The sequence below is a fragment of the Rhea pennata genome, unplaced genomic scaffold (assembly GCF_028389875.1).
Source record: "Rhea pennata isolate bPtePen1 unplaced genomic scaffold, bPtePen1.pri scaffold_150, whole genome shotgun sequence".
Taxonomy (NCBI): domain Eukaryota; kingdom Metazoa; phylum Chordata; class Aves; order Rheiformes; family Rheidae; genus Rhea; species Rhea pennata.
Genome location: NW_026907624.1, coordinates 22,897 through 50,639, shown reverse-complemented (window position 1 = coordinate 50,639; position 27,743 = coordinate 22,897). Strand labels below are relative to the sequence as shown.

The 27,743-nt window shown below is 69.1% G+C and overlaps 3 protein-coding genes across 3 annotated transcripts in view; 2 read left to right on the top strand and 1 right to left on the bottom strand.

Annotated features, from left to right (window-relative positions):
* The window catches only part of LOC134154186 (RNA-binding protein 10-like), a gene marked incomplete at its 3' end in the record, with an annotated part of 28,343 nt that extends 14,192 nt beyond the window's left edge, over positions 1-14,151 (bottom strand). Inside the window, 7 exon segments of the mRNA XM_062600901.1 lie at positions 2,199-2,272; positions 6,199-6,268; positions 7,471-7,563; positions 7,565-7,714; positions 8,935-9,097; positions 12,381-12,422; positions 14,082-14,151. Coding sequence (XP_062456885.1) covers positions 2,199-2,272; positions 6,199-6,268; positions 7,471-7,563; positions 7,565-7,714; positions 8,935-9,097; positions 12,381-12,397 — 567 coding nt within the window.
* A 241-nt stretch (positions 14,152-14,392) lies between these two features.
* Positions 14,393-17,390, top strand: NDUFB11 (NADH:ubiquinone oxidoreductase subunit B11). Its single transcript, XM_062600900.1, has 3 exons — positions 14,393-14,629; positions 15,731-15,861; positions 16,757-17,390. The coding sequence occupies exons 1-3, from the start codon at positions 14,408-14,410 to the stop codon at positions 17,031-17,033; spliced, it is 630 nt and encodes a 209-aa protein (XP_062456884.1). The 5' UTR covers positions 14,393-14,407; the 3' UTR covers positions 17,034-17,390.
* A 674-nt stretch (positions 17,391-18,064) lies between these two features.
* The window catches only part of LOC134154184 (ubiquitin-like modifier-activating enzyme 1), a gene marked incomplete at its 3' end in the record, with an annotated part of 30,935 nt that continues 21,256 nt past the window's right edge, over positions 18,065-27,743 (top strand). Inside the window, 4 exon segments of the mRNA XM_062600898.1 lie at positions 18,065-18,147; positions 25,008-25,127; positions 25,653-25,711; positions 26,309-26,477. Coding sequence (XP_062456882.1) covers positions 25,008-25,127; positions 25,653-25,711; positions 26,309-26,477 — 348 coding nt within the window.

The window sequence follows — 27,743 nt, the reverse complement described above, 5'->3', positions numbered from 1 at the left end:
AGCCCCTTGACGGGGCCTGTCACCCGAGGGCATTTACACGAGCCCCTTGCACGAGAGCACTCACACAAGTCCCTTGCACGAGGACACATTCCCGACCCCTCGCACGAGGCCCTCGCACAACGACATTCACACGAGTCCCTCGCACGAGAATGTTGCACCAGGACATCCACACGAGCCCCTTGCACGAGAGCATTCACAATCCCTCACCCGAGCCCCTTGCACCAGCACATTCACGTAAGCCCCTCGCACGAGGACACACGCACGAGGCCCTCGCTCGAGCCCCTCACACGAGGACATTCACAAGTCCCTCGCACGAGGACACATGCCCGAGCCCCTTGCCCAAGCCCATCACCCGCCCCCTTGCACGAGCCCGTTGCACAAGGACACATGCCTGAGCCCCTCGCCTGCGCCCCTCACACCAGGACATTCACACGAGCCCCTCGCACGAGGACACACGCCTGAGCCCCTCACCCGAGCCTCTCGCACGAGGACATTCACGAGCCCCTTGCACGAGCCGCTCACCCGCCCCCTCACACGAGCCCCTTGCACAAGGACAGTCACGAGTCCCTTGCAGGAGGACGCGCGCCCGAGCCCCTCGACCGCCCCCTTACCAGAGCCCCTCGCACGAGGACATTCACACAAGCCCCTCGCACGAGGACACGCACCCGAGCCCCTCGCACGAGGGCACTCACAAGCCCCTCGCACGAGGACACGCACCCGAGCCCCTCGCACGAGGGCACCCACAAGCCCCTTGCACGAGGACACGTGCCTGAGCCCCTCGCCCACGCCCCTTGCACGAGGACACGCACCCGAGCCCCTTGCACGAGGGCACTCACAAGCCCCTTGCACGAGGACACGCGCCCGAGCCCCTCGCACGAGGACACTCACAAGCCCCTCACACGAGGACATGCGCCTGAGCCCCTCGCACGAGGGCACTCACAAGCCCCTTGCACGAGGACATGCGCCCGAGCCCCTCACCCGCGCCCCTTGCACGAGGACACACGCCCGAGCCCCTTGCACGAGGGCACTCACAAGCCCCTTGCACGAGGACACACGCCTGAGCCCCTCGCACGAGGGCACTCACAAGCCCCTCACACGAGGACATGCGCCCGAGCCCCTCACCCGCGCCCCTTGCACGAGGACACACGCCCGAGCCCCTTGCACGAGGGCACTCACAAGCCCCTCGCATGAGGACACACGCCCGAGCCCCTCGCACAAGGGCACTCACAAGCCCCTCACACGAGGACATGCGCCCGAGCCCCTCGCCTGCGCCCCTCGCACGAGGACACGCACCCGAGCCCCTCGCCCGAGGGCATTCACACAAGCCCCTCGCACGAGGACACACACCCGAGCCCCTTGCACGAGGGCACTCACAAGCCGCTCGCCCGAGGACACGCGCCCGAGCCCCTCGCCCGCACCCCTCGCACGAGGACACGCACCCGAGCCCCTTGCACGAGGGCACTCACAAGCCCCTCGCACGAGGATACGGCCCGAGCCCCTCGCCTGCGCCCCTCGCACGAGGACACACACCCGAGCCCCTCACACGAGGGCACTCACAAGCCCCTCGCACGAGGACACTCACAAGCCCCTTGCACGAGGACACGCACCCGAGCCCCTCGCACGACGGCACTCACAAGCCCCTCGTACGAGGACACTCACAAGCCCCTTGCACGAGGACATGCGCCCGAGCCCCTCGCACAAGGACACTCACAAGCCCCTCGCCCGAGGACACGGCCCGAGCCCCTCGCACGAGGGCACCCACAAGCCCCTTGCACGAGGACACGTGCCCGAGCCCCTCGCCCGCACCCCTCACACGAGGACACGCACCCGAGCCCCTTGCACGAGGGCACTCACAAGCCCCTCGCACGAGGACACTCACAAGCCCCTTGCACGAGGACACACAACCGAGCCCCTCGCACGAGGGCACTCACAAGCCCCTCGCACGAGGACACTCACAAGCCCCTTGCACGAGGACACACAACCGAGCCCCTCGCACGAGGACACTCACAAGCCCCTCGCACGAGGACACTCACAAGCCCCTTGCACGAGGACACGCGCCCGCGCCCCTCGCCCGAGCCCCTCGCCCGCCCCTTCGCCCGAGGACACCCCCCCCCGCGCCCCTCGCCCGCGCCCCCCCGGCCCCGCCCCCCCTCCCCCCGCGGCGGGGGCCCCGGCGTCCGGGCGGCAGCCAGCACCACCTGGTTGGCGTCCATCCAGCGCGCCGCCTCCTGCACCTGGTGGAACTCCACGAAGGCGAAGCCCCGGCTCTGACCTGCGGGAGCAGCGCGGCCCCCCGCCCCCCGCCGTCACCGCCAGCACCCGCGGGTGCCCCCCCCGCCCCCTTCCCCCGCCGAGCATCGGGTGCCCCCAGGAGCTCGACGGGGGGGGGGGGTTGGGACCCATGGGGGCCGTGGGGTGGGGTTGGGAGCCGTGGGGGCCCCTGGGTGGGACTGGGACATGTGGGGGCCCCGGGGTGGGACTGGGACCCATGGGGGCCCTGGGGTGGGACTGGGACCCTTGGGAGCTATGGGGTGGGGTTGGCAATCGTGGGGGCCCTGGGACCCATGGGGGCCCCCAGTGGGGTTGGGAGCCGTGGGGGCCCTGGGGCGGGACTGGGACCCTCGGGGACCCCGGGGTGTGGTTGGGACCCATGGGGGCCGTGGGGTGGGGTTGGGAGCCGTGGGGGCCCCTGGGTGGGACTGGGACCCATGGGGGCCCTGGGGTGGGGTTGGGAGCCGTGGGGGCCCTGGGGCGGGACTGGGACCCTCGGGGGCCCCGGGGTGCGGTTGGGACCCATGGGGGCCGTGGGGTGGGGTTGGGAGCCGTGGGGGCCCCGGGGTGGGACTGGGACCCATGGGGGCCCTGGGGTGGGACTGGGACCCTTGGGAGCTATGGGGTGGGGTTGGCAGTCGTGGGGGCCCTGGGACCCATGGGGGCCCCCAGTGGGGTTGGGAGCCGTGGGGGCCCTGGGGTGGGACTGGGACCCATGGGGGCCCTGGGGTGGGACTGGGACCCTTGGGAGCTATGGGGTGGGGTTGGCAGTCGTGGGGGCCCTGGGACCCATGGGGGCCCCCAGTGGGGTTGGGAGCCGTGGGGGCCCTGGGGCGGGACTGGGACCCTCGGGGACCCCGGGGTGCGGTTGGGACCCATGGGGGCCGTGGGGTGGGGTTGGGAGCCGTGGGGGCCCCGGGGTGGGACTGGGACCCATGGGGACCCTGGGGTGGGGTTGGGAGCCGTGGGGGCCCTGGGGCGGGACTGGGACCCTCGGGGGCCCCGGGGTGCGGTTGGGACCCATGGGGGCCCTGGGGTGGGACTGGGACCCATGGGGGCCCCCAGTGGGGTTGGGAGCTGTGGGAGCTGTGGGGTGGGACTGGGACCCATGGGGGCCCCTGTGTGGGACTGGGACCCATGGGTGCCCTGGGATGGGGACTGGGACCCATGGGGGCCCTGGGGTGGGGTTGGGAGCCATGGGGGCCTTGGGGTGGGACTGGGACCTGTGGGGGCCCTGAGGTGGGGCCGAGACCCATGGGGGCTGTGGGGTGGAGCTGGGACCCATGGGGGTCCCGGGGTGGGGCTGGGACATGTGGGGGCCCTGGGGTGGGGTTGGGACACATGGGGGCCCCAGGCTGAAATTGACACCCATGGGTGCTCTGGGGTGGGACTGGGACCCATGGGGGCCCTGGGGTGGGACTGGGACCCTTGGGAGCTATGGGGTGGGGTTGGGACACGTGGGGGCCCTGGGGTGGGGTTGGGAGCAGTGGGGGCGCTGGGGTAGGACTGGGACCCCTGTGGGCCCTGGGGTGGGACTGGGACCCACGGGGGCCCCAGGGTGGGGTTGGGACATGTGGGGGCCCCAGGCTGATATTGACACCCATGGGTGCTCTGGGGTGGGACTAGGACCCGTGGGTGCTCCTGAAACCCCTGGGGTGGAACTGGCACCCATGGTTGTCCTGGGGTGGGACCGGGACCCTCAGCAGCCCTGGGCTGGGGTTGGGACCCCTGGGTGCTCTGGGGCGGGATTGGCACCCGTGGGTGCCCCCCAGGACCCTCAGGATGGCGTTGGGACCCACGGGGGCCCCCCAAGCCCCAGGGGCAGGACTGGGACCCTCAGGACCCCTGCGGTGGGATTGGCACCCACAGGTGCTCTGGGGTGGGATGGGCACCTATGGGTGCCCCCCAAGACCCGCTGGAGCTCCCCGGGAAGGGGACGAGCACCCCGGGGTGCTCCCTAGACGCGTCACGGCGTCTCGGGTGCTCCCGGAGCGCGCGGCAGCACCCCGGGGTGCCCCCGAGCGCGGGACCGGCGGTCTCGGGTGCTGCCCGAACGCGTGGGAGGATCTCGGGAGCTTCTGGAGAAGGTGAGGGCACCTCTGGGTGCTCCCCGGGCGTACGGCGGCACCCCTGGGTGCTCCTGGGTGAGGGATGAGCACCCCTGGGTGCTGCCTAGACATATTGTAGCACCCCTGGGTGCTCCTGGGTGAGGGATGAGCACCCCGGGGTGCTGCCTAGACACGTGGTAGCACCCCTGGGTGCTCCTGGGTGAGGGATGAGCACCCCTGGGTGCTGCCTAGACATATTGTAGCACCCCTGGGTGCTCCTGGGGACGTGATCGGCACCCCTGGGTGCTCCCTGGACGTGTAGTAGCACCCCTGGGTGCTCCTGGGCGTGGAATGAGCACCCCTGGGTGCTCCCTAGACACATGGTAGCACCCCTGGGTGCTCCTGGGCACGGGATGAGTACCTCTAGCTGCTCCTGGGCATGGAATTAGCACCCCTGGGTGCTCCTGGGCGTGGAATTAGCACCCCTGGGTGCTTCCTGTACCTATGGTAGCACCCCTGGGTGCTCCTGCGAATAGGACAGCACCCCTGGGTGCTCTTTGAGAAGGTGACAGCACCCCTGGGTGCTCCTGGGCATGGAATGAGCACCCCTGGGTGCTCCCTACACATGTGGTAGCACCCCTGGGTGCTCCTGGTCATAGGACAGCACCCCTGAGTGCTCCTTGGTGAGGATCAAGCACCCCTGGGTGCTCCATAGACGTGTGGTAGCACCTCTGGGTGCTCCTTGGGAGGGCTGCAGCAGCCCTGGGTGCTCCTGCGGACGTGATCAGCACCCCTGGGTGCTCCCAAGACATGTAGCAGCACCCCCGGGTGCTCCTGGGCATAGGACAGCACCCCTGGGTGCCCCTGGGTGAGGCATGAGCACCCCTGGGTGCTCGCTAGACACGTAGCAGCACCCCTGGGTGCTCTTTCAAAAGGCGACAGCACCCCTGGGTGCTCCTGGGCATACGACAGCACCCCTGGGTGCTCCTGGGTGAGGCATAAGCACCCCTGGGTGCTCCCTAGACATGCAGTAGCACCCCTGGGTGCTCCTTGAGAAAGTGACAGCACCCCTGGGTGCTCCCTGGAGGCGTTGTAGCACCCCTGGGTGCTCCTGGGGAAGGTGACAGCACCCCTGGGTGCTCCCTGGACTCATTGCAGCACCCCTGGGTGCTCCTGGGGAACGTGACAGCACCCCTGGGTGCTCCCTGGACTCCTTGCAGCACCCCTGGGTGCTCCCAGGGAACGTGACAGCACCCCTGGGTGCTCCCTGGACTCATTGCAGCACCCCTGGGTGCTCCTGGGGAACGTGACAGCACCCCTGGGTGCTCCCTGGACTAGTTGCAGCACCCCTGGGTGCTCCCGGGGTAGATGACAGCACCCCTGGGTGCTCCCTGGACTAGTTGCAGCACCCCTGGGTGCTCCCAGGGTAGATGACAGCACCCCTGGGTGCTCCCGGGGACTCATTGCAGCACCCCTGGGTGCTCCCGGGGAACGTGACAGCACCCCTGGGTGCTCCCTGGGCTCATTGCAGCACCCCTGGGTGCTCCTGGGGTAGATGACAGCACCCCTGGGTGCTCCCTGGACTCATTGCAGCACCCCTGGGTACTCCCGGGGAACGTGACAGCACCCCTGGGTGCTCCCTGGACTAGTTGCAGCACCCCTGGGTGCTCCTGGGGTAGATGACAGCACCCCTGGGTGCTCCCTGGGCTCATTGCAGCACCCCTGGGTGCTCCCGGGGTAGATGACAGCAGCCCTGGGTGCTCCCTGGAGGTGTTGCAGCACCCCTGGGTGCTCCGGCGGGTGGGATCGGCACCCGTGGGTGCCCCTGGCGGGGGGGGCGGGGCCGGGGGGTTGGGGGGGGGGGGCCGTGGGTGCTCACCTGAGGACTTGTTGCGCATGAGCCGGACCTCGCGGGGCGTCACCCCCTGCGCCTGCAGCTGCGCCCGGATCTGCGGGGAGGGGGCGGGGCTTAGCCCTCGGGGGGCGGGGCTTACCCCCATGGGGCGGGGCTTAACCTCCAGGGGGCGGGGCTCAGTCTGCAAGGGAGCGGGGCAGGGGGGCAAGGGGAGGGGCCAAAGAGACACGAATGGATCCAGCACAGCACGTCAACCCGGGGTGGGAGGAGCTTAACCAGAGGGGGCGTGGCCAGGGTGGAGGGGGCGTGGCCAGGCACTGAGGGGGCGTGGCCACGCTGGGGTGGGGCGGAGCCGAGGCAGGAACCAAGGCAGAGCAGCGCCCGCCCCAAGCAGAACAGGGGCAAGTGAGGGGGGGGGCGTGGCCACGGAAGGGGGTGTGGCCAAGTCTGGGGCCGGGGGCGTGTCCTGAGTGCAAAGGGGGCGTGGCCTGCTGCTGCAAAGGGGCTGCGAGCAGGCAAAAAGTGTGGGCAGAAAAATGCAGAAAAAAATAACAGAAAAGGGGCGTGGCTGAGTGGAAGGGGCGTGGCCTGGCGCAGGGGGGCGTGGCCGAGCGGAGGGGGCGTGCCCTCCGTGGGAGAAAAGGGGGGCGTGGCCTGCTGCCGCTACAGGCCCGCGACCGGGCCAAAAGGGCCGTGGACAGAAAAGGGGAGGGCCAATCAGGGGGAGGAGGCGTGGCCAGGAGGGGCGTGGCCGATTCAGGGGGGCGTGGCCTGCGTGGGGGAAAGGGGGCGTGGCCTTAGTGGGGGAAAGGGGGCGTGGCCTGCCGCCGCTAACGGCCCAAGACTGGGCCAAAAGGGGCTGCAGACAAGAAGGGAGAGGGGGGGGGCCCAATAAGGGGAAGGGGGCGTGGCCGGGCAAGGCGGGGGCGTGGCCGAGAGCAGGGGGCGTGGCCTGCGTGGGGAAAAGGGGGCGTGGCCTGCCGCCGCCAAAAGGCCCGCGACCGGGCCAAAAGGGGCTGCAGACAAGAAGGGGGAGGGGGGGGGCCCCAATAAGGGGAAGGGGGCGTGGCCGGGCAAGGCGGGGGCGTGGCCGAGAGCAGGGGGCGTGGCCTGCGTGGGGAAAAGGGGGCGTGGCCTGCCGCCGCCAAAAGGCCCGCGAGCAGGTGAAAAGGGGCAGCAGACGAGACCGGGAGGGGGAGAAGGGTGGGGGGTGGGGGGTGGGGGGCGATAAGAGGAAGGGGGCGTGGCCGGGCGGAGGGGGGGGGCGTGGCCGGGCGGCGCGGGGGCGGGGCTCACGTCGTTCTCGGTGGCGGCCTGGGGCAGCATGCGCAGCATGACGATGGTGCTGGCGCGCGGCTCGTCCTCGGCGCCCGCCTCGGCCCGGTAGTCCTGGTCGCGGTAGTCGCCGTCGGCGGCGAAGGGCAGCGGCGCCGGGGGGGGCGGCGGCGGCAGCGGCGCCGGGGGGCGGCGGTGGAGGGGGCGGGGCCGGCGGGGGCGGGGTCTGGCGGCCCCGGCCCGGCCCCGCCTCCTCGTAGGCGTCCTGCCGGGAGGGGGTGGGGTTGGCACCCGTGGGTGCTCTAGGGTGGGGTCGGGACCCGTGGGAGCCCCCCGGGCCCCAGGGGTGGGACTGGGACCCCCAGGAGCTCTGGGGTGGGGTTGGCACCCATGGGTGCTCTAGGGTGGGGTCGGGACCCATGGGAGCCCCCCGGGCCCCAGGGGTGGGACTGGGACCCCCAGGAGCTCTGGGGTGGGATTGGCACCCATGGGTGCTCTGGGGTGGGGTTGGCACCCATGGGTGCTCTAGGGTGGGATCGGGACCTGTGGGAGCCCCCCGGGCCCCAGGGGTGGGACTGGGACCCCCAGGAGCTCTGGGGTGGGATTGGCACCCGTGGGTGCTCTGGGGTGGGGTTGGCACCTGTGGGAGCCCCCCCGGGTCCCAGGGGTGGGACTGGGGCCCCCATGAGCCCTGGGGTGGGGTTGGCACCCGTGGGTGCTCTGGAGTGAGGTTGGGACCCATGGGGGCTCTGGGGTGGGGTTGGGACCCTCAGGAGCTCTGGGGTGGGGTTGGCACCCGTGGGTGCTCACGGGTGGGGTTGTGACCCATGGGTGCTCTAGGGTGGGCTCAGGACTCATGGGGGAGCCCCGGGCCCCAGGGGTGGGACTGGGATCCCCAGGAGCCCCGGGGTGGGGTTGGCACCCGTGGGTGCTCTGGGGTGGGGTTGGCACTGTGGGTGCTCTGGGGTGGGGTCAGGATCTATGGGGGCCCCCCGGGATCGTTGGGATGGGGTTGGGACCCACGGGTGCTCTGGGGTGGGGTTGGGACCCACAGGGGCCCCCTGGGATCGTTGGGATGGGGTTGGGACCCACGGGTGCCCCCAGGACCCTTGGAATGGCATTGGCACCTGTGGGTGCTGTGGGGTGGGATGGGCACTCATGGGTGCTCTGGGGTAGGGTTGGGACCCTCAGGAGCCCTTGGGTGGGATTGGCACCCGTGGGTGCTCCGGGGTGGGGTCAGGACCCACGGGTGCCCCAGGACCCTTGGGATGGCATTGGCACCCATGGGTGCTCCGGGGTGGGATGGACACCCATGGGTGCCCCCCGCCGGGACCCCTGACATGGGGTTGGCACCCCCGGGGGGCGGCATTGGGACCCACAGCTCCCCCCGCGACCCTTGGGGTGGGATCGAGACCCCCGCGACCCCCCCCAGATACAGCGCCAGCACCCATGGGTGCCCCCTGGACCCTCCCCCCCCACACACACCTGGGGGGGCCCCTCGGGCCCGGCGCCCCCGTAGGCCCGGTAGTCCATGTCGCCGTAGTCGTGGTCGCGCTGGGCCCGGCCCGGCGCGCTGACGCCCCCCCCCGCCGGCGGTGCCGCCTCGGGGGTCCCGCCGTAGCGGCCCGTGCGGTCGCCCCGGCCTCCTCTGCGGGGGGCGGCGGGGGGCGGGCGTGAAAAAAAAAAACCCCTACGACTACCCCGAAACAACCCCAAACCCTCCCCAAACCCTCAAAACACCCCAGAACACCACCCAAACACCCTAAAACACCACCCAAACACCCCAAAACACTCTAAAACACCCCAAAACACCACCCAAACACCCCAGAACACCACCCAAACACCACCAAACACCACCAAAACACCCCAAAACACCACCCAAACACCCCAGAACACCACCCAAACACCACCAAAACACCCCAAAACACCACCAAAACACCCCAAAACACCACCCAAACACCCCAGAACACCACCCAAACACCACCAAACACTACCAAAACACCCCAAAACACCACCCAAACACCCCAGAACACCACCAAACACCACCAAAACACCCCAAAACACCACCAAAACACCCCAAAACACCACCCAAACACCCTAAAACACCACCCAAACACCACCAAACACCACCAAAACACCCCAAAACACCACCCAAACACCCTAAAACACCACCCAAACACCACCAAAACACCCCGAAACACCACCAAAACACCCCAAAGCACCACCCAAACACCCCAGAACACCACCCAAACACCACCAAACACCACCAAAACACCCCAAAACACCACCCAAACACCCCAGAACACCACCCAAACACCACCAAAACACCCCAAAACACCACCAAAACACCCCAAAACACCACCCAAACACCCCAGAACACCACCCAAACACCCCAAAACACCACCCAAACACCCTAAAACACCACCCAAACACCCCAAAGCACCCCAAAACACCACCAAAACACCACCAAAACACCCTAAAACACCCAAAACACCACCCTAAAACACCCCAAAACACCACCCAAACACCCCAGAACACCCTAAAACACCCCAAAGCACCACCCGAACACCCTAAAACACCACCCAAACACCCCAAAACACCACCAAAACACCCCAAAACACCACCCAAACACCCCAGAACACCACCCAAACACCCCAAAACACCACCAAAACACCACCAAAACACCCCAAAACACCTTAAAACACCCCAATAGGCCACCCAAACACTCTAAAACAAACACCCGGAAACACCACCCAAACACCCCAATAGACCACCCCAATACTCTAAAACAAACACCCCAAAGCGCCGCTCCAACACCCCAAAACAGAACTCCCCAATAGACCACCCAAATACCCTAAAACACCCCAAAACACCCTAAAACACCCAAAAGCACCACACAAACACCCCAAAACGCCACACAAATACGCTACAACACCACCAAAAACACCCCAGAACACAACACCCCATAAAACACCCAAATACCCTAAAACACCCCAAAATGCCCTAAAACACCCCAAAGCACCACACAAACACCCCAAAAGAGCCTAAAACACCCCCAAACACCACACAAATACACTAAAACACCACCAAAACACCTGGAAACACCCCCAAACTCTGTGCAAACACTCTAGAGCACTACCCAAACACCCTAAAACACCACACAAATACCCTAAAGCACCACCCAAACACCCTAAAACACCGTAAAATACCACACAAATACCCTAGAGCACCACACAAACACCCTGAAACACCCTAAAACACCTCAAAACACCACCCAAGTACTCTAACACACCACCCAAACACCGTGAAACAAACACTCTAAAGCACCAAACAGCCTAAAACACCTTTAAACAAACATCCCTAAAACACTTTGAATCATGGTAAAATAAACACCCTAAAACACTCTAAAACCCCTAAAATGCCTGATATAACAGAACATTGTAAACCAACCCCCGCTGAGCACCGTAAAACGCTCTGAAACAAACAGCCGTAAAACACCTTCAAACAAATAGCTGTAAAACACTCTATGTCGCTCTAAAACAGCCCCAAAACACCCTAAAACACCCTGAGAAACACCCCAAATACACGTTAAAGCAAACACCCTAAAACACCCCCAAACACTCTAAAATGCCCTAAAACACCCCCAAAACACAGTGCTCCTAAAGCAAACACCCTAAAACACCCTTAATACACCCCAAAACACCCCAAAACACCCTAAAAAGTCTAAAACACACCCAAAACACCCTAAAACAGCCCCAAACACCCTAAAAGGCTCTAAAACAAACCCTTCTAAAACACTTCAAAACACACACCCCTGAAACAGCCTAAAACACCCCCAAAACACCCTAAAGCACCCTGAAACAACTCCTCCAAAACACACACCCCCAAAACACCGTAAAACAAACACTCTAAAGCAGCCTGAAACAACATCTCCAAAACAAACGCCCCCGAAACAGCCTAAACCACCCCCAAAACACCCTAAAGCACCCTAAAACAACATCTCCAAAACGAGTACCCCCAAAACACCCTAAAACACCCCAACAACACCCTAAAACACCCTAAAACACCCCAAAACAGCCTAAAACACCCCTATAACACTCTGAAACACCCCTAAAACACCCTGAAACATTCCAAACACTCTAAAACACCCTAAGACAAACAGCCCAAAACACCCTAAAACAGCCCAAAACACCCCAAACCCCCCCTCAGCGCCCCCCTCCACACCCTGCGACCCCCCCCCCAGGCCGCCCCCCTCCCCCCAGATCCATCATGGCTTCCCGGCGTCCCGCCTTTTCCAGTCCCCCCACCGTGGGCGCCATTTTGCCCCCGTGTCGCCCCTTTTCGGGTCCCCCCTCGACCCTCAGCTTTAGGGTTCCTCATGCTTCCGGTTCCCCCCCCCCACCATGTTCCCCCCATTTTGGGGTCCCCCACGTCCCCCCCCACAACGTCCCCCCCCCCACATTCCCCCATTTTGGGGTCCCCCCACCACATTCCCCCCCCATGTTCCCCCCTTTTGGGGTCCCCCACATCCCCCCCCACAACGTTCCCCCCCATGTTCCCCCCTTTTGGGGTCCCCCACGTCCCCCCCCCACGTTCCCCTCCATGTTCCCCCATTTTGGGGTCCCCCACATCCCCCCCCGCCATGTTCCCCCCTTTTAGGCTCCCCCCCGGTCGCAGCCCCCCCCCATTTTAAGCCCCCCTTTCACCCCATTTCGCAGTTCCCCCCACTTTTGCCCCCCCGTCCCTCCTGTGTCCCCCATTTTGAGTCCCCCCCCCCCTTTGGCCCCACTTTGGGCCGTTCCTCACGATTTTGGTTCCCCCCTCTTGTCCCCTTTTTCCTGGGGTCCCCCCCCCGTCCCCCTCCCCCATTTTTGGGTCCCACCCCCCATTTTCGGGTCCGCCCCCCCCATTTTCGGGTCCCCCCCCCGTACCTCCGCTCGTACTCCATGGCGCTGGCGTCACCCCAGTGGCACCTGGTGGGGGGGGGTGAGCGAGGAGCTGGGTGTAACTGGGAGAGACTGGGGGGGCAGGTAGGGACCCCGGGGGGGCGCCTGGGAGACGCCTAAGGGCACCAGAGGAGGTGGGGCAGACTTGGGGGGCACTGGGGGGGGACTGAGCCACACTGGGATGCACTGGGAGGCAACTGGGAGAGCAAGCGACGGAACTGGGGCTTGCGGGGGGGGGGCAAATGCAAGACCCTGAGGCACCAGTGCGGGCACTGGACGGACTGGGAGGCAACTGGGAGGGACAGGGAGCGAATGGGAGGCAACTGGGGGCAACTGGGATGTGCTGGGAGGCAAATGTGGGCACTGGGCAGTGCTGGGGGGGGCAACTGGGGATAACTGGGAGGAACTGTGGGGGCAATGAGGAGAAAAGTGAAGAGCACTGGGAGGGAGTGGGAGGGAACTGGGAAGGACTGGGGGGGCGATGGGGTCAGGGGGCAGACTGAAGGGCAACTGGGAGGGACTGGGATACACTGGGGGTAACTGGGATGGACTGGGGGCAACCGGGATGTGCTGGGGGCCAAATGTGGGCACTGGGCGGACTGGGGGGCAACTGGGAATAACTGGGAGGGACTGGGGGCCAACAAGGAAGGCAACAGGAGGGGGGGAACTGGGAAGGATGGGGAGCCGGTGAGGCGCAACTGGGTGGGTCTGGGAGACACTGGGGGTAACTGGGATGGACTGGGGGCAACTGGAAGGGGTCTGGGGGCAACTGGGACGTGCTGGGGGCCAAATGTGGGCACTGGGCAGACTGGGGGGCAACTGGAGGTAACTGGGAGGGACAGAGGAGCAACGAAGAGGGAAAGGGAAGGCACTGGGAGGGAACTGGGATGGACTGGGGAGGCCAATGGGCAGGCTGGGGGGCAACTGGGAGGGACTGGGAGACAGCGGGGGTAACTGGGAGGGAACTAGGGGTAACGGGGAGGGAACTGGGGGTAACTGGGAGGGAACTAGGGATAACTGAGAGGGAACTGGGGTAACTGGGAGGGAAGTGGGAGGAATTAGGGGTAACTGGGAGGGAACTGGGGGTAACTGGGAGGGAACTGGGAGAAATTAGGGGTAACTGGGAAGGAACTGGGGTAACTGGATGGAAACTGGGGGTAACTGGGAGGGAACTGGGGGTAACTGGAAGCAAACTGGGGGTAACTGGGAGGAACTAGGGGTAACTGGGAGGAACTGGGGGTAACTGGGAGGGAACTGGAGGGCCAACGAGGCAGATTGGGGGGGGCCCTGGGCCCTGCCGCAGGGCATTGTGGGAAACGCCCCCCTCCTGGGTGACCCCGCCCCCTAATTAGCATACAAGACCCCGCCCCCCCTCGACGCCACACCCCCCTTCTCGCCCGCAGGCCCCGCCCTTCCTCCGCGGGCCGGGCCCGCCAATCAAACCCGGCGCGGCCCCGCCCCCTGGCGGCCGCCAGCCAATGGGGCGGCGCGGCCCCGCCCCTCCCGCCTGTCAATCATCCTCCCGCCTCGGCCGCGGGGGGGGGAGGGGAGGGGGGGAAGGGGGGGGAGGGGAAGCGCCGGCGCTGCCGGTAAGCCCCGCCCCCTGGGCAAGCCCCGCCCCCTCCTCCGCCCCGGTAAGCCCCGCCCCCCCGGTCCCGGTAAGCCCCGCCCCCGCCCGGGCCCGACCTGTGGGCGCTGCTCGAGCGGCGGCACCGGCCGCTCCCGTCACCCGCCGCCGCCGCCGCCGCCGGCCCGCAAAATGGCGGCCGCCCTGCGCCCCGCCCCGCCGCCGCGCTCCTCCTCCGCCATTGGCCCGCGCCGCCGCCCCGCCCCGCCGCCGCGCGCAGCCCATTGGCCGAGCCGCTTCCCGCCGCGGCCGGCGCTGATTGGGTGTTGGGAAAGCGCGTGACGTCACAACGGGCACCAGCGAGGAGGGTGGCGGAGGGAGCGGGACAGAGCGGCGCGGCGGGCGCGGCTGCCGGGCGGGGTTTCCGCTTCCGGCGCGCCGGGCGATGGCGGCGCTGGCGGGGTGCGGGCGGGCGCTGCGGGCGCTGCGGGCGGCCGGGAGCGGGGCGCGGCGGCGCTGGGTCGGTTCCGCTTCCGCTTCCGCTTCCGGGTCCGGCTCCGGGTCCGGGTCCGGCTCCGGGTCCGGGTCCGGGTCCGGCTCCACCTCCCTGAGCGCCGCCGCCCGCCCCGCCCACGAGGAGGACGCCATGTGGGCGGTGCAGCGCAAGGTCAGCCCGGCCGCGGGGGGCGGGGCTTGCTGGGGAGGGGGCGGGGCTTGCGGAGGCGGGGCGGGGCTTGCTGAGGCGGGGCGGGGCTTGCTGAGGAGGGGGCGGGGCTTGCTGAGGACGAGGGGGCGGGGCTTGCTGAGGAGGGGGGCGGGGCTTGCTGAGGAGGGGGCGGGGCTTGCTGAGGAGGGGGCGGGGCTTGCCGAGGACGAGGGGGCGGGGCTTGCCGAGGACGAGGGGGCGGGGCTTGCTGAGGAGGGGGCGGGGCCTAGCGTGGCGTTATGAAGGGGGCGGGGCTTGGGGCGCGGAGGGGCGGGGCCAGCGCCCCTGCGTTCTGCGGCACCTCGAGGCGGCAGGGGGCGGGGCTTGGCATGAGGGGGGCGGGGCCGGGCGGGGCATGGTGGAGAGCCGCGTGGGGGCGGGGCTTGGGGATGGGGGCGGGGCCAGGTGCAGCAGTATGGGGGGCGGGCCAGCCAAAGCATTGGGGGCGGGGCTTGGGGCGGGGGCGGGCCTGTCACATCATTATGGGGGCGGGGCCAGACACAGGATTTTGGGGGCGGGGCTTGGGGGCGGGGCCAGCTGCAGTGTTAGGAGGGGCGGGGCAGGGGGCGGGGCCAGCTGCAGCATCATGGGGGTGGTGCTTGGGGGCGGGGCCAGCCGTAGCGTTGTAGGGGCGGGGCGAGTCATAGCATTGTGGGGGCGGGGCCAGCCACAGCGTGGGGGCGGGGCTTGGGGGGCGGGGCCGGCCGCAGCGCTACGGGGGCGGGGCTTGGGGGGGCGGGGCCGGCCGCAGCCCTCAAGCACAGGTGGAGCGGGAGAGGGAGCAAGCGGGGTGGGGGGGTGGGGGGCGTGGCCACGAGGGGTGGGGCGTGGCCACGAGGGGTGGGGGGCGGCTCCCGGGAAGGGTGGGCGTGGCTTGCGGCTCGGTGGGGGGCGGAGCCAGCGCTCTGCAGCGGCGGCGGCGGTTGTTGCGAGGGGGGAGGGGGGAAGCGGAGGGGCTGCGCCCGGACGCCTGGGCCCCGGCGGGGCCGGGGGGGCGGGGCCGGGGGGGGAGGGGGCGGGGCCGGGGGGGCGGGGACCCAGGCGTCCGGGCGCCGCCCGCAGCACCCGGACACGCACGGCTTCGCCGAGGACCCGGCCGCCGACGCGCTCAACATGCGGGCGGCCTTCGTGGCCGGCGTCTCCGTCGCCATCGTCCTCGGCTCCCTCTTCCTGCGCTACCTGCCCGACTACGGGTGAGGGGCCCAGGCGTCCGGGCCGGCGGGGGGGGGTGGGGCGGCACCGCCCGGACGCCTGGGCCCTTCGCAGAGGGGGTTCCCGGTCGCCTGGGCCCCTTCCGGGGAAGAACCGGACGCCTGGGCCATTCGCGGGGGTGTTCTCGGACACCTGGGCCCCTTTAGGGGGGAGCGCCCGGACGCCTGGGCCCCTCGCGGGGGTGTTCTCGGACGCCTGGGCCCCTTTGGGGGGGGAGCGCCCGGATGCCTGGGCCCCTCGCGGGGGTGTTCTCGGACGCCTGGGCCCCTTTGGGGGGAGCGCCCGGATGCCTGGGCCCCTCGCGGGGGTGTTCTCGGACACCTGGGCCCGTTGGGGGAGGGTTCCCGGACGCCTGGGCCCCTTGGGAGCAGGTTCCCGGATGCCTGGGCCCCTTGGGGGAGGGTTTCCCGGACACCTGGGCCCCTTCTGGGGAGCACCCGGACGCCTGGGCCCCTTTGGGGAGGGTTCCCGGACGCCTGGGCCCCTTCTGGGGAACACCCGGACGCCTGGGCCCCTTGGGGGAGGGTTCCCGGACACCTGGGCCCCTTGGGAGCAGGTTCCCGGATGCCTGGGCCCCTTGGGGGAGGGTTCCCGGACGCCTGGGCCCCTTCTGGGGAACACCCGGACGCCTGGGCCCCTTGGGGGAGGGTTCCCGGACGCCTGGGCCCCTTCTGGGGAACACCCGGACGCCTGGGCCCCTCATTGGGTGGTTCCCGGACGCCTGGGCCCCCTCTCCCCCCATTCCACAGCGTTTTGCAGCCTCCTGCAGGCAGCAGTGGGGGGGAGGGAGGGAGGGGAGGGAGGGGAGGGGCTCCCCCGGACGCCTGGGCCCCTCAGCGGCGGCTCACCCGGACGCCTGGGCCCCCCCCCCGGCAGGCTGCGGGAGTGGGCGCGGCGGGAGGCCGAGCGGCAGCTGCGGGCGCGCGAGGCCCTGGGGCTCCCGCCGGTGACGCCCGACTACTACGACCCGGCGCGGCTGCCGCTGCCCCCCCCCCGCCCCCGGCGACGCCTGAGCCGGACGCCTGGGCCCCTGCCCCGGACGCCTGGGCCCCTTCGCCCGGACGCCCGGGTCCCTTTCCGGGACGCCTGGGCTCCTTCGCCGGACGCCTGGGCCCCTTCGCTGGACACCTTGGTGCTTCGCTTGGACATCTAGACTCGTTCCCCGGACGCCTGGGCCCCTTCCCCGGACGCCTGGGCCCCTTCCCAGACACCTGGGCCCTTCCCCGGACGCCTGGGCCCCTTTTTCCCGGACGCCTGGGCCCCTTCCCAGATGCCTGGGCCCTTCCCCGGACGCCTGGGCCCCTTCCCAGACGCCTGGGCCCTTCCCCGGACGCCTGGGCCCCTTTTTCCCGGACGCCTGGGCCCTTCCCCAGACGCCTGGGCCCTTCCCCGGACGCCTGGGCCCCTTTTTCCCGGACGCCTGGGCCCGCTCCTCCGTCACCGGGGTGTGTATGGGTTGGGGGGGGGGAGGGGCAGTAATAAACGCCCGGACGCCTGGGCCCGCTCTTGAGAGGCTGCTCGGACTCCTGGGCCCGTTTCTTTGGAGCTGGTGGTGATGGGGGGGGGCCGGGGGGGTCACGAAGGCTCCCGGACACCTGGGCCCCTTGTGATGGGGCCACCCGGACGCCTGGGCCCTTCACGTGAGGGTTCCCGGACGCCTGGGCCCCTCGTTGGGGGGGGGGGGGGGCGCGGCCCCCTCCCCGCCCTCCTCCTCCCGGCCTACAGCTCCCAGCGGCCCCCGCGGCGCGCCCTGACGTCACCAGAGGCCCCCCCCCTTAGGGCCCCTCTCGGCCGCCGTAGCGCGGTGCTGCGTCACGAGGCCCCGCCCCTTCCCGCCGGCTGCGTGCCGCATGCGGAGCGGTGGGCGGAGCTTCCGCATCCGGGTAACGCGGGAGCGGAGGGGGCGGGGGGAAGGGAGCGGCGGCCAATGGGGAGGCGGCGGGGGCGGGGCGGAGCCGCGGGAGCGGCGGGAGCGGCGGCCAATGAGGAGGCGGGAGCGGCGGGAGCGGCGGCCAATGGGGAGGCGGCGGGGGCGGGGCGGAGCCGCGGGAGCGGCGGCCAATGGGGAGGCGGCGCGGCGGGAGCGGCGGCCAATGAGGAGGCGGCGGGGGCGGGGCGGCGCGCGAGGGGGGGGGGGGCGGGAGGGGGAGGGGAGGCGGTTTTGTTCCGGCCCCGCCGCCGCCGCCATCTTGTCGCGGAGGAGCCGAGCGGAGCGGAGCGGAGCGGAGCGGGCGGGACCCGGCGGCGGGGCCTGGGCAGCCTCATTGGTACGGGCCGGGCCGGGCCGGGAAAACACCCGGGACCGGGGGGAAAATACCCGGGACCGGGGGGAAAATACCCGGGACCCGGGGGGAAAATACCCGGGAGCGGGCGGGACCCGGCGGCGGGGCCTGGGCAGCCTCATTGGTACGGGCCGGGCCGGGCCGGGAAAATACCCGGGACCGGGGGGAAAATACCCGGGACCGGGGGGAAAATACCCGGGACCCGGGGGGAAAATACCCGGGAGCGGGCGGGACCCGGCGGCGGGGCCTGGGCAGCCTCATTGGTACGGGCCGGGCCGGGCCGGGAAAATACCCGGTACCGGGGGGAAAATACCCGGGACCGGGGGGAAAATACCCGGGACCCGGGGGGAAAATACCCGGGAGCGGGCGGGACCCGGCGGCGGGGCCTGGGCAGCCTCATTGGTACGGGCCGGGCCGGGCCGGGAAAACACCCGGGACCGGGGGGAAAATACCCGGGACCGGGGGGAAAATACCCGGGACCCGGGGGTGAAAATACCCGGGAGCGGGCGGGACCCGGCGGCGGGGCCTGGGCAGCCTCATTGGTACGGGCCGGGCCGGGCCGGGAAAACACCCGGGACCGGGGGGAAAATACCCGGGACCGGGGGGAAAATACCCGGGACCCGGGGGGAAAATACCCGGGAGCGGGCGGGACCCGCCGGCGGGGCCTGGGCAGCCTCATTGGTACGGGCCGGGCCGGGCCGGGAAAACACCCGGGACCGGGGGGAAAATACCCGGGACCCGGGGGGAAAATACCCGGGAGCGGGCGGGACCCGGCGGCGGGGCCTGGGCAGCCTCATTGGTACGGGCCGGGCCGGGCCGGAAAAACACCCGGGACCGGGGGGAAAATACCCGGTACCAGGGGGAAAATACCCGGGACCCGGGGGGAAAATACCCGGGAGCGGGCGGGACCCGGCGGCGGGGCCTGGGCAGCCTCATTGGTACGGGCCGGGCCGGGCCGGGAAAACACCCGGGACCGGGGGGAAAATACCCGGGACCGGGGGGAAAATACCCGGGACCCGGGGGGAAAATACCCGGGAGCGGGCGGGACCCGGCGGCGGGGCCTGGGCAGCCTCATTGGTACGGGCCGGGCCGGGCCGGGAAAACACCCGGGACCGGGGGGAAAATACCCGGTACCGGGGGGAAAATACCCGGGACCCGGGGGTGAAAATACCCGGGAGCGGGCGGGACCCGGCGGCGGGGCCTGGGCAGCCTCATTGGTACGGGCCGGGCCGGGCCGGGAAAACACCCGGGACCGGGGGGAAAATACCCGGGACCGGGGGGAAAATACCCGGGACCCGGGGGGAAAATACCCGGGAGCGGGCGGGACCCGGCGGCGGGGCCTGGGCAGCCTCATTGGTACGGGCCGGGCCGGGCCGGAAAAACACCCGGGACCGGGGGGAAAATACCCGGGACCGGGGGGAAAATACCCGGGACCCGGGGGGAAAATACCCGGGAGCGGGCGGGACCCGGCGGCGGGGCCTGGGCAGCCTCATTGGTACGGGCCGGGCCGGGCCGGAAAAACACCCGGGACCGGGGGGAAAATACCCGGGACCGGGGGGAAAATGCCCGGGACCCGGGGGGAAAATACCCGGGAGCGGGCGGGACCCGGCGGCGGGGCCTGGGCAGCCTCATTGGTACGGGCCGGGCCGGGCCGGAAAAACACCCGGGACCGGGGGGAAAATACCCGGGACCGGGGGGAAAATACCCGGGACCCGGGGGGAAAATACCCGGGAGCGGGCGGGACCCGGCGGCGGGGCCTGGGCAGCCTCATTGGTACGGGCCGGGCCGGGAAAACACCCGGGACCGGGGGGAAAATACCCGGGACCGGGGGGAAAATACCCGGGACCCGGGGGTGAAAATACCCGGGAGCGGGCGGGACCCGGCGGCGGGGCCTGGGCAGCCTCATTGGTACGGGCCGGGCCGGGCCGGGAAAACACCCGGTACCGGGGGGAAAATACCCGGTACCGGGGGGAAAATACCCGGGACCCGGGGGGAAAATACCCGGGAGCGGGCGGGACCCGGCGGCGGGGCCTGGGCAGCCTCATTGGTACGGGCCGGGCCGGGCCGGAAAAACACCCGGGACCGGGGGGAAAATACCCGGTACCGGGGGGAAAATACCCGGGACCCGGGGGGAAAATACCCGGGAGCGGGCGGGACCCGGCGGCGGGGCCTGGGCAGCCTCATTGGTACGGGCCGGGCCGGGCCGGGAAAACACCCGGGACCGGGGGGAAAATACCCGGGACCGGGGGGAAAATACCCGGGACCCGGGGGGAAAATACCCGGGAGCGGGCGGGACCCGGCGGCGGGGCCTGGGCAGCCTCATTGGTACGGGCCGGGCCGGGCCGGGAAAACACCTGGGACCGGGGGGAAAATACCCGGGACCGGGGGGAAAATACCCGGGACCCGGGGGTGAAAATACCCGGGAGCGGGCGGGACCCGGCGGCAGGGCCTGGGCAGCCTCATTGGTACGGGCCGGGCCGGGCCGGGAAAACACCCGGGACCGGGGGGAAAATACCCGGGACCGGGGGGAAAATGCCCGGGACCCGGGGGGAAAATACCCGGGAGCGGGCGGGACCCGGCGGCGGGGCCTGGGCAGCCTCATTGGTACGGGCCGGGCCGGGCCGGAAAAACACCCGGGACCGGGGGGAAAATACCCGGGACCGGGGGGAAAATACCCGGGACCCGGGGGGAAAATACCCGGGAGCGGGCGGGACCCGGCGGCGGGGCCTGGGCAGCCTCATTGGTACGGGCCGGGCCGGGCCGGAAAAACACCCGGGACCGGGGGGAAAATACCCGGTACCGGGGGGAAAATACCCGGGACCCGGGGGGAAAATACCCGGGAGCGGGCGGGACCCGGCGGCGGGGCCTGGGCAGCCTCATTGGTACGGGCCGGGCCGGGCCGGGAAAACACCCGGGACCGGGGGGAAAATACCCGGGACCGGGGGGAAAACACCCGGGACCCGGGGGTGAAAATACCCGGGAGCGGGCGGGACCCGGCGGCGGGGCCTGGGCAGCCTCATTGGTACGGGCCGGGCCGGGCCGGGAAAACACCCGGGACCGGGGGGAAAATACCCGGTACCGGGGGGAAAATACCCGGGACCCGGGGGGAAAATACCCGGGAGCGGGCGGGACCCGGCGGCGGGGCCTGGGCAGCCTCATTGGTACGGGCCGGGCCGGGCCGGGAAAACACCCGGGACCGGGGGGAAAATACCCGGGACCGGGGGGAAAATACCCGGGACCCGGGGGGAAAATACCCGGGAGCGGGCGGGACCCGGCGGCGGGGCCTGGGCAGGCTCATTGGTACGGGCCGGGCCGGGCCGGGAAAACACCTGGTACCGGGGGGAAAATACCTGGGACCGGGGGGAAAATACCCGGGACCCGGGGGGAAAATACCCGGGAGCGGGCGGGACCCGCCGGCGGGGCCTGGGCAGCCTCATTGGTACGGGCCGGGCCGGGCCGGGAAAATACCCGGTACCGGGGGGAAAATACCCGGGACCGGGGGGAAAACACCCGGGACCCGGGGGTGAAAATACCCGGGAGCGGGCGGGACCCGGCGGCGGGGCCTGGGCAGCCTCATTGGTACGGGCCAAGCCGGGCCAGGAAAACACCCGGTACCGGGGGGAAAATACCCGGTACCGGGGGGAAAGCACCCAGGACCCAGGGGGAAAATACCCGGGAGCAGGCGGGACTCGGCGGCGGGGCCTGGGCAGCCTCATTGGTATGGGCCGGGCCGGGAAAATACCCGGGATCGTTGGGAAAATACCTGGGACCCGGGGGGGAAAATACCCGGCACCGGGGGGGGGGAAATACCCGGGAGCGGGCGGGACCCGGCGGCGGGGCTGGGCAGCCTCATTGGTACGGGCCGGGCCGGGAAAATACCCGGGACCGGGGGGAAAATACCCGGAAGCAGGCGGGACCTGGTGGTGGGGCCTGGACAGCCTCATTGGTACGGGCCGGGCCGGGAAAATACCCGGGACCGGGGGGAAAACACCCGGGACCCGGGGGGAAAATACGCGGGAGCGGGCGGGACCCGGCGGCGGGGCCTGGGCAGCCTCATTGGTACGGGCCGGGCCGGGTCGGGAAAATACCCGGTACCCGGGGGGAAAATACCCGGGAGCAGGCGGGACCCGGCGGCAGGGCTTGGGCAGCCTCATTGGTACGGGCCGGGCCGGGCCGGGAAAATACCCGGTACCGGGGGGAAAATACCCGGGAGCAGGCAGGACCCGGCGGCGGGGCCTGGGCAGCCTCATTGGTACGGGCCGGGCCAGGCCAGGCTGGGAAAATACCCGGGACCCGGGGGGGATCAAAATACCTGAGACCAGGGTGGGGGAATATCTGGGAGCTGGCGGGTGAAAATACCTGGGAGCGGGGAGGGGGGAATGAAAATTCCCGGGGCGGAGCAAGGGGGGTAATATGCAGGACTGGGAAAAAAATACCCAGGATTGGGGGGGGTGAAAACACCCAGGACCTAGGGGGGGGATTAAAATACCCGGGATTCAGGGTGGGGGAAAATACCCGAGACCAGAGCGGTGGGGCGGGGCTGGGAGAAAAAAATCTCAGGGTAAAAAAACAGGGACCGGGGGATAAAACCCCCCAGGACCAGGATTTGCGCCCGCCCCCCCCCCACACACACACACCGGGCAGTGGGGGTAGCGGAGGGTGCCGTGGGTCCCTCCCCGGCGTCACCCCGCGTCCTCCTGGTGTCACCTGGTGTCACCCGGCACCACCCCGCATCCCCCTGGCACCACCCTGCATCGCACCGGTGTCACCTGGTGTCACCCGGCGCCACCCCGCATCCCCCCCAGTGTCCCTTGGTGTTACCAGGCACCGCCCTGCATCCCCCCGGTGTCACCTGGTGTTACCCAGCACCACCCTGCATCCCCCTGGCATCACCTGGTGTCACCCGGTGTCACCCGCCACCGCCCTGCATCCCCCCGGTGTCACCTGGTGTCAGCCGGTGCCATCCTGCGTTTCTGTGGTGTTACCTGGTGTCAGCCGGCGCCACCCCGCACCCCCCCGGTGTCATCTGGTATCACCTGGTGCCACCCTGCGTTTCTGTGGTGCCATGTGGTGTCACCCGGAACCACCCCGCATCCCCCCGGTGTCACCTGGTGTCACCCGGTGCCACCCCGCATCCCCCCCGGTGTCACCTGGTGTCACCCGGCACCACCCCGCATCCCCCTGGTGTTACTCGGTGCCACCCTGCATTTCTGTGGTGTCACCTGGTGTTACCTGGTGTCACCCAGCACCACCCCACATCCCCCCGGTGTCACCTGGTGTCACCCGGTGCCACCTTGCGTTTCTGTGGTGTCACCTGGTGTCACCCGGCGCCCACCCCGCATCCCCCCAGTTTCAGCTGGTGCCATTCTGTATAGTGCGAGTGTCGTCCAGCGTCACCGTGCATCTTTGTGGTGTCAGCTGGTGTCACCCAGCATCACCCAGTATTCTCCTGGTGTCACCTTGAATCTTCCCGGTGTCACCCGGTGTCACACTGCATCCTTGCAATGTTTCCTGCTGTCACTTTGCATCCCGCGGGTGTCACCCTGTGCCACGCTGTGCCCCTCGCCGGTGTCACCCAATGTCACTTTGCGCTCGCTTGTTGTCACCCGGTGCCACCCTGCAGTTTTGCGGTGGTGCGCTGTGTCTGGCTGGCGGTACGCGCTGTCACTTTGTGTTTTTGAACCTGATGTCACTGTGTATTTTTGTGTTGTTACAGTGTGCGTCACTGGTGGCACTTGGCGTCAGCTGCTCTCTGCCTGTATCTGCTCGATGGTGTTTTTCAGCTTTCAGGGGTCGCCTGGTGCCATTTTGTATTTTTCAGGTGTCACCTGGTAGCGTCACGTGGTGTCACCTCGCACACACCTGGTGACACCTGGTGCCGCACGGTGACACCCTGCGTCTCCCCGGTGTCGGTTTCTGTCTCTCTGGTGCCACCCGGTGTCACCTGGTTTCGCCTGGTGCCGCCTGGTGTCACGTTACACCCCCCACCCGGTGTCGCGGGTGCTGCCCGGGTGGCACCTGGCGGCACTGCGCACCCCCGCGGTGACACCCCGCATCCTTCTCGCCCGGCAGCACCTCACGCTGTGCTTGTGTGGCGGTTGTGCTTTCCGGGTGTCACTTAGTGTGCTTTTGGTGACACCGAGTGTCACTTGGTGTCACCCAGAGTCATTTTACACCTTGCAGCATCACGCGATGTTTCGGTGGTGTCACCTGGCATGAGTTGTTGTAATCTTATGTACTACAACACTATCTAGCGTTTGCAGGTGTCACCTAGTGCTTCGCCTGTTTTTTGTAACTACCTGTGTGCGATTGGTGGTGTTTGGCATTCCCTAGTGTCACCTCACCTGTTTCCGGCGTCAGCCGGAGTCTTTGTGGCGTCACCCGACGTTTCCGGGGTGTCGTGCTGCGTCTAAGCAGCCGTCACCGGTTACGCTCTGGGTGTCACCGTGTGTCACCCGGTACCGTTTTGGTGTCACTGCCTGGCACCTGGTGTCACCCTGCGACCGCCAACGAGACCTGTTATGTTGTGGTGCCGCCCGGTGTCACCCTACATCCACCATGTGTTTCCTACTCTCTTCGCTGTGTAGCTCTTTATCCCTGGGCTGTCAGCTGGTATCAGTTGAAATGTCACCCGGTGCCACCTGTAGTGTCACCGGGTCACTCCCCAGCGCTGTGTCACCCCCGGGGGGTCCCGATGTCCGCTCAGCGCCGCTCTCTGTCCCTTCCGGTGTCACCGTCACCGTGTTGTCACCTGGCACCGCCCCGCATCCCCTCCGGCATCACCCCCCGGTGTCACCCAGCGCCCGGGTGTCACCCGACCCGCGCTGACCCCCGGTCCCGCGCAGATGTCCAGCTCCCCGCTGTCGAAGAAGCGCCGCGTGTCCGGGTCCGAGCCGCCGACGGGCTCCAACCGCGCCGCCGTCCCCAGCGTCCCGCCCGCGTCACCCAGCGCCACCCCCGCCAACGTGAGTGTCACCCCACCCCGGGGGGGGGAGGGGAGAGGGGGGGTCCCCCGGTTCCCCGCGGCCGTCCCCGGGCAACGGGAGCGTCACCCGGCGGCGCCCGCTGTCACCCCGTGCTGTCCCCTGGCGACCGGAGCATCACCCGGTGTCACCCGCTTGTCACCCGGCGCCGCTCTGCGCTGTCCCCGGCAACGGGAGCGGCGCGCGGTTGTCACCCGGCCGCCGCGCGGCGTCAGCCGCTGTCACCTGGCGCCTGCCAGCGTCACCTGTGCCACCCCCCCCAGGGTGTCCCTGGGGCCACCCCGGCGGCGTTGCCGACTGTCGCCTGGTTGTCACCCGGTGCGGCACGCCGTCACCCGCATCGCCCCCGGCCCCGCTTCCCTGTGCCGCCCCCCCCCAAGCGGCAGCAGCGGCATCACCCCGTGGCCGCCTGTTGTCACCCGGCTGCAAACCGTGGTGGGGGGTCCTGGATGTCACCCGGCACCCCCTGTTGTCACCCGGTGACCGCTTGTGTCCCCCCCCCCCCAGGGCATGGCGAAGAACGGGGGCGAAACCGAGATCGATGAGGGTCTCTACTCCCGCCAGCTGTGAGTCACCCGGACGCCTGGGCCCCTCGGTGTTCGGGGGGGGGGGGAGGTGGCGACGCCCGGACGCCTGGGCCCCCTTTTCTTGGGGAGCGGGGGAGGGTGTCCAGGGAGCTGACAGCCCCCGAGGGGGGGGGCAGATTTGGCTTCCCGGACGCCTGGGCCCCGTTGGGGGATGGGGGGGGGGGGGGTCGCACGAGCTCTTCCCCCCCCCCGACCCCGGACGCCTGGGCCCCTTTAGGGGATGGAAGGGGGGGGGGGTCGCACGAGCTCTTCCCCCCCCCCAACCCCGGACGCCTGGGCCCCGTTGGGGGATGGAGGGGGGGGGGTTGCACAAGCTCTTCCCCCCCCCAACCCCGGACGCCTGGGCCCCGTTGGGGGATGGAAGGGGGGGGGGTCGCACGAGCTCTTCCCCCCCCCCCAACCCCGGACGCCTGGGCCCCTTTGGGGGATGGAAGGGGATGGAAGGGGGCGGGGGCTGCGCCAGCTCTTTCCCCCCCCAACCCCGGACACCTGGGCCCCGTTGGGGGATGGAAGGGGGGGGTCGCACGAGCTCTTCCCCCCCCCCCAACCCCGGACGCCTGGGCCCCTTCGGGGCAGGTACGTGCTGGGCCACGAGGCGATGAAGCGGATGCAGACGTCGAACGTGCTGGTGTCGGGGCTGCGGGGCCTCGGCGTCGAGATCGCCAAGAACCTCGTGCTGGGGGGGGTCAAGTCCGTGACCCTGCACGACCCCCAGCCCGCCGCCTGGGCCGACCTCTCCTCCCAGGTGAGCTGCCCCGGGGGGGGGGAGGGGGTCAAAACACCCGCCTAGGGGGTCGAAACACCCACCTGGGGTGGCAACACCCGCCTAGGGGGTCGAAACAGCTGCCTGGGGGGCCCCAAACACCCGCCTGGGGGGTCGAAACACCCACCCAGGGCAGCAACACCCGCCTAGGGGGTCGAAACAGCTGTCTGGGGGGCCCCAAACACCCGCCTGGGGGGTCAAAACACCCACCCAGGGCAGCAACACCCGCCTAGGGGGTCGAAACAGCTGCCTGGGGGGCCCCAAATACCCGCCTGGGGGGTCGAAACACCCACCCAGGGCAGCAACACCCGCCTAGGGGGTCGAAACAGCTGCCTGGGGGGCCCCAAACACCCGCCTGGGGGGTCGAAACACCCACCCAGTGCAGCAACACCCGCCTAGGGGACCAAAACACCCACCCAGGGCAGCAACACCCGCCTAGGGGGTCGAAACACCCGCCCGGGGTGGCAACACCCGCCTGGGGGGACCAAAACACCCACCCAGGGCAGCAACACCCAGCTAGGGGGTCGAAACAGCTGCGCAGGGGGAGGCGAAACACCCGCCCGGGGTGGCAACACCCGCTTGGGGGGGACCAAAACACCCACCTGGGGCAGCAACACCCGCCTAGGGGGTCGAAACAGCTGCCTGGGGGGCCCCAAACACCTGACTGGGGGGCAAAACACCTGCCCGGGGTGGCAACACCCGCCTGGGGGGGGGGGTTGAAACACCCGTCTGGGGCAGCAAGACCCACCGGGGGGGATCAAAACACCTACTTGGCGCAGCAACACTCGTTGGGGGTGCAAACACCCACTGAAGAGCCACAACAGCTGTTCGAGGCTTTCAAAACACCTGTCCATGGGGGGTCAAAACACCCGCACGGGGCTGAAAATATTTGTCCAGGGGTCAAAATGGCTGCTGGGGGGTGAAAATAGTCACCCGAGGGCTGAAATACGTCCCAGGCAGCAACGCTTGTTGGGGGGGCGAAAACACCCGTCCAGAGCAACAATATTTGTCTGGGGCAGTGAAAACACCCGCCCAGGGGGTATAAACGCCCGCCTGCAGGGTTAAAACACTGTCCCAGAGGTCAAAACACCCCTCGAGAGGGTGAAAGCGCCTGTCGGGGGGCCGAAACACCCCGCTGGGGTGAAAACACCCGTCCAAGGGTGAGAGCACCGGTGGGAAAACTCATAGTATGTGTGATAGCGTAGTGAGAACACCCATGCAATGGGTGAAGCAGCAGCTTGAGAGAGG

Coding starts and splice junctions, on each gene's coding strand:
- NDUFB11 (XM_062600900.1), top strand. CDS start 14,408: ATGGCGGCGCTGGCGGGGTGCGGGCGGGCGCTGCGGGCGCTGCGGGCG. Junction 14,630..15,730: donor TGTGGGCGGTGCAGCGCAAG/GTCAGCCCGGCC, acceptor CGCCGCCCGCAG/CACCCGGACACGCACGGCTT. Junction 15,862..16,756: donor CGCTACCTGCCCGACTACGG/GTGAGGGGCCCA, acceptor CCCCCCCGGCAG/GCTGCGGGAGTGGGCGCGGC.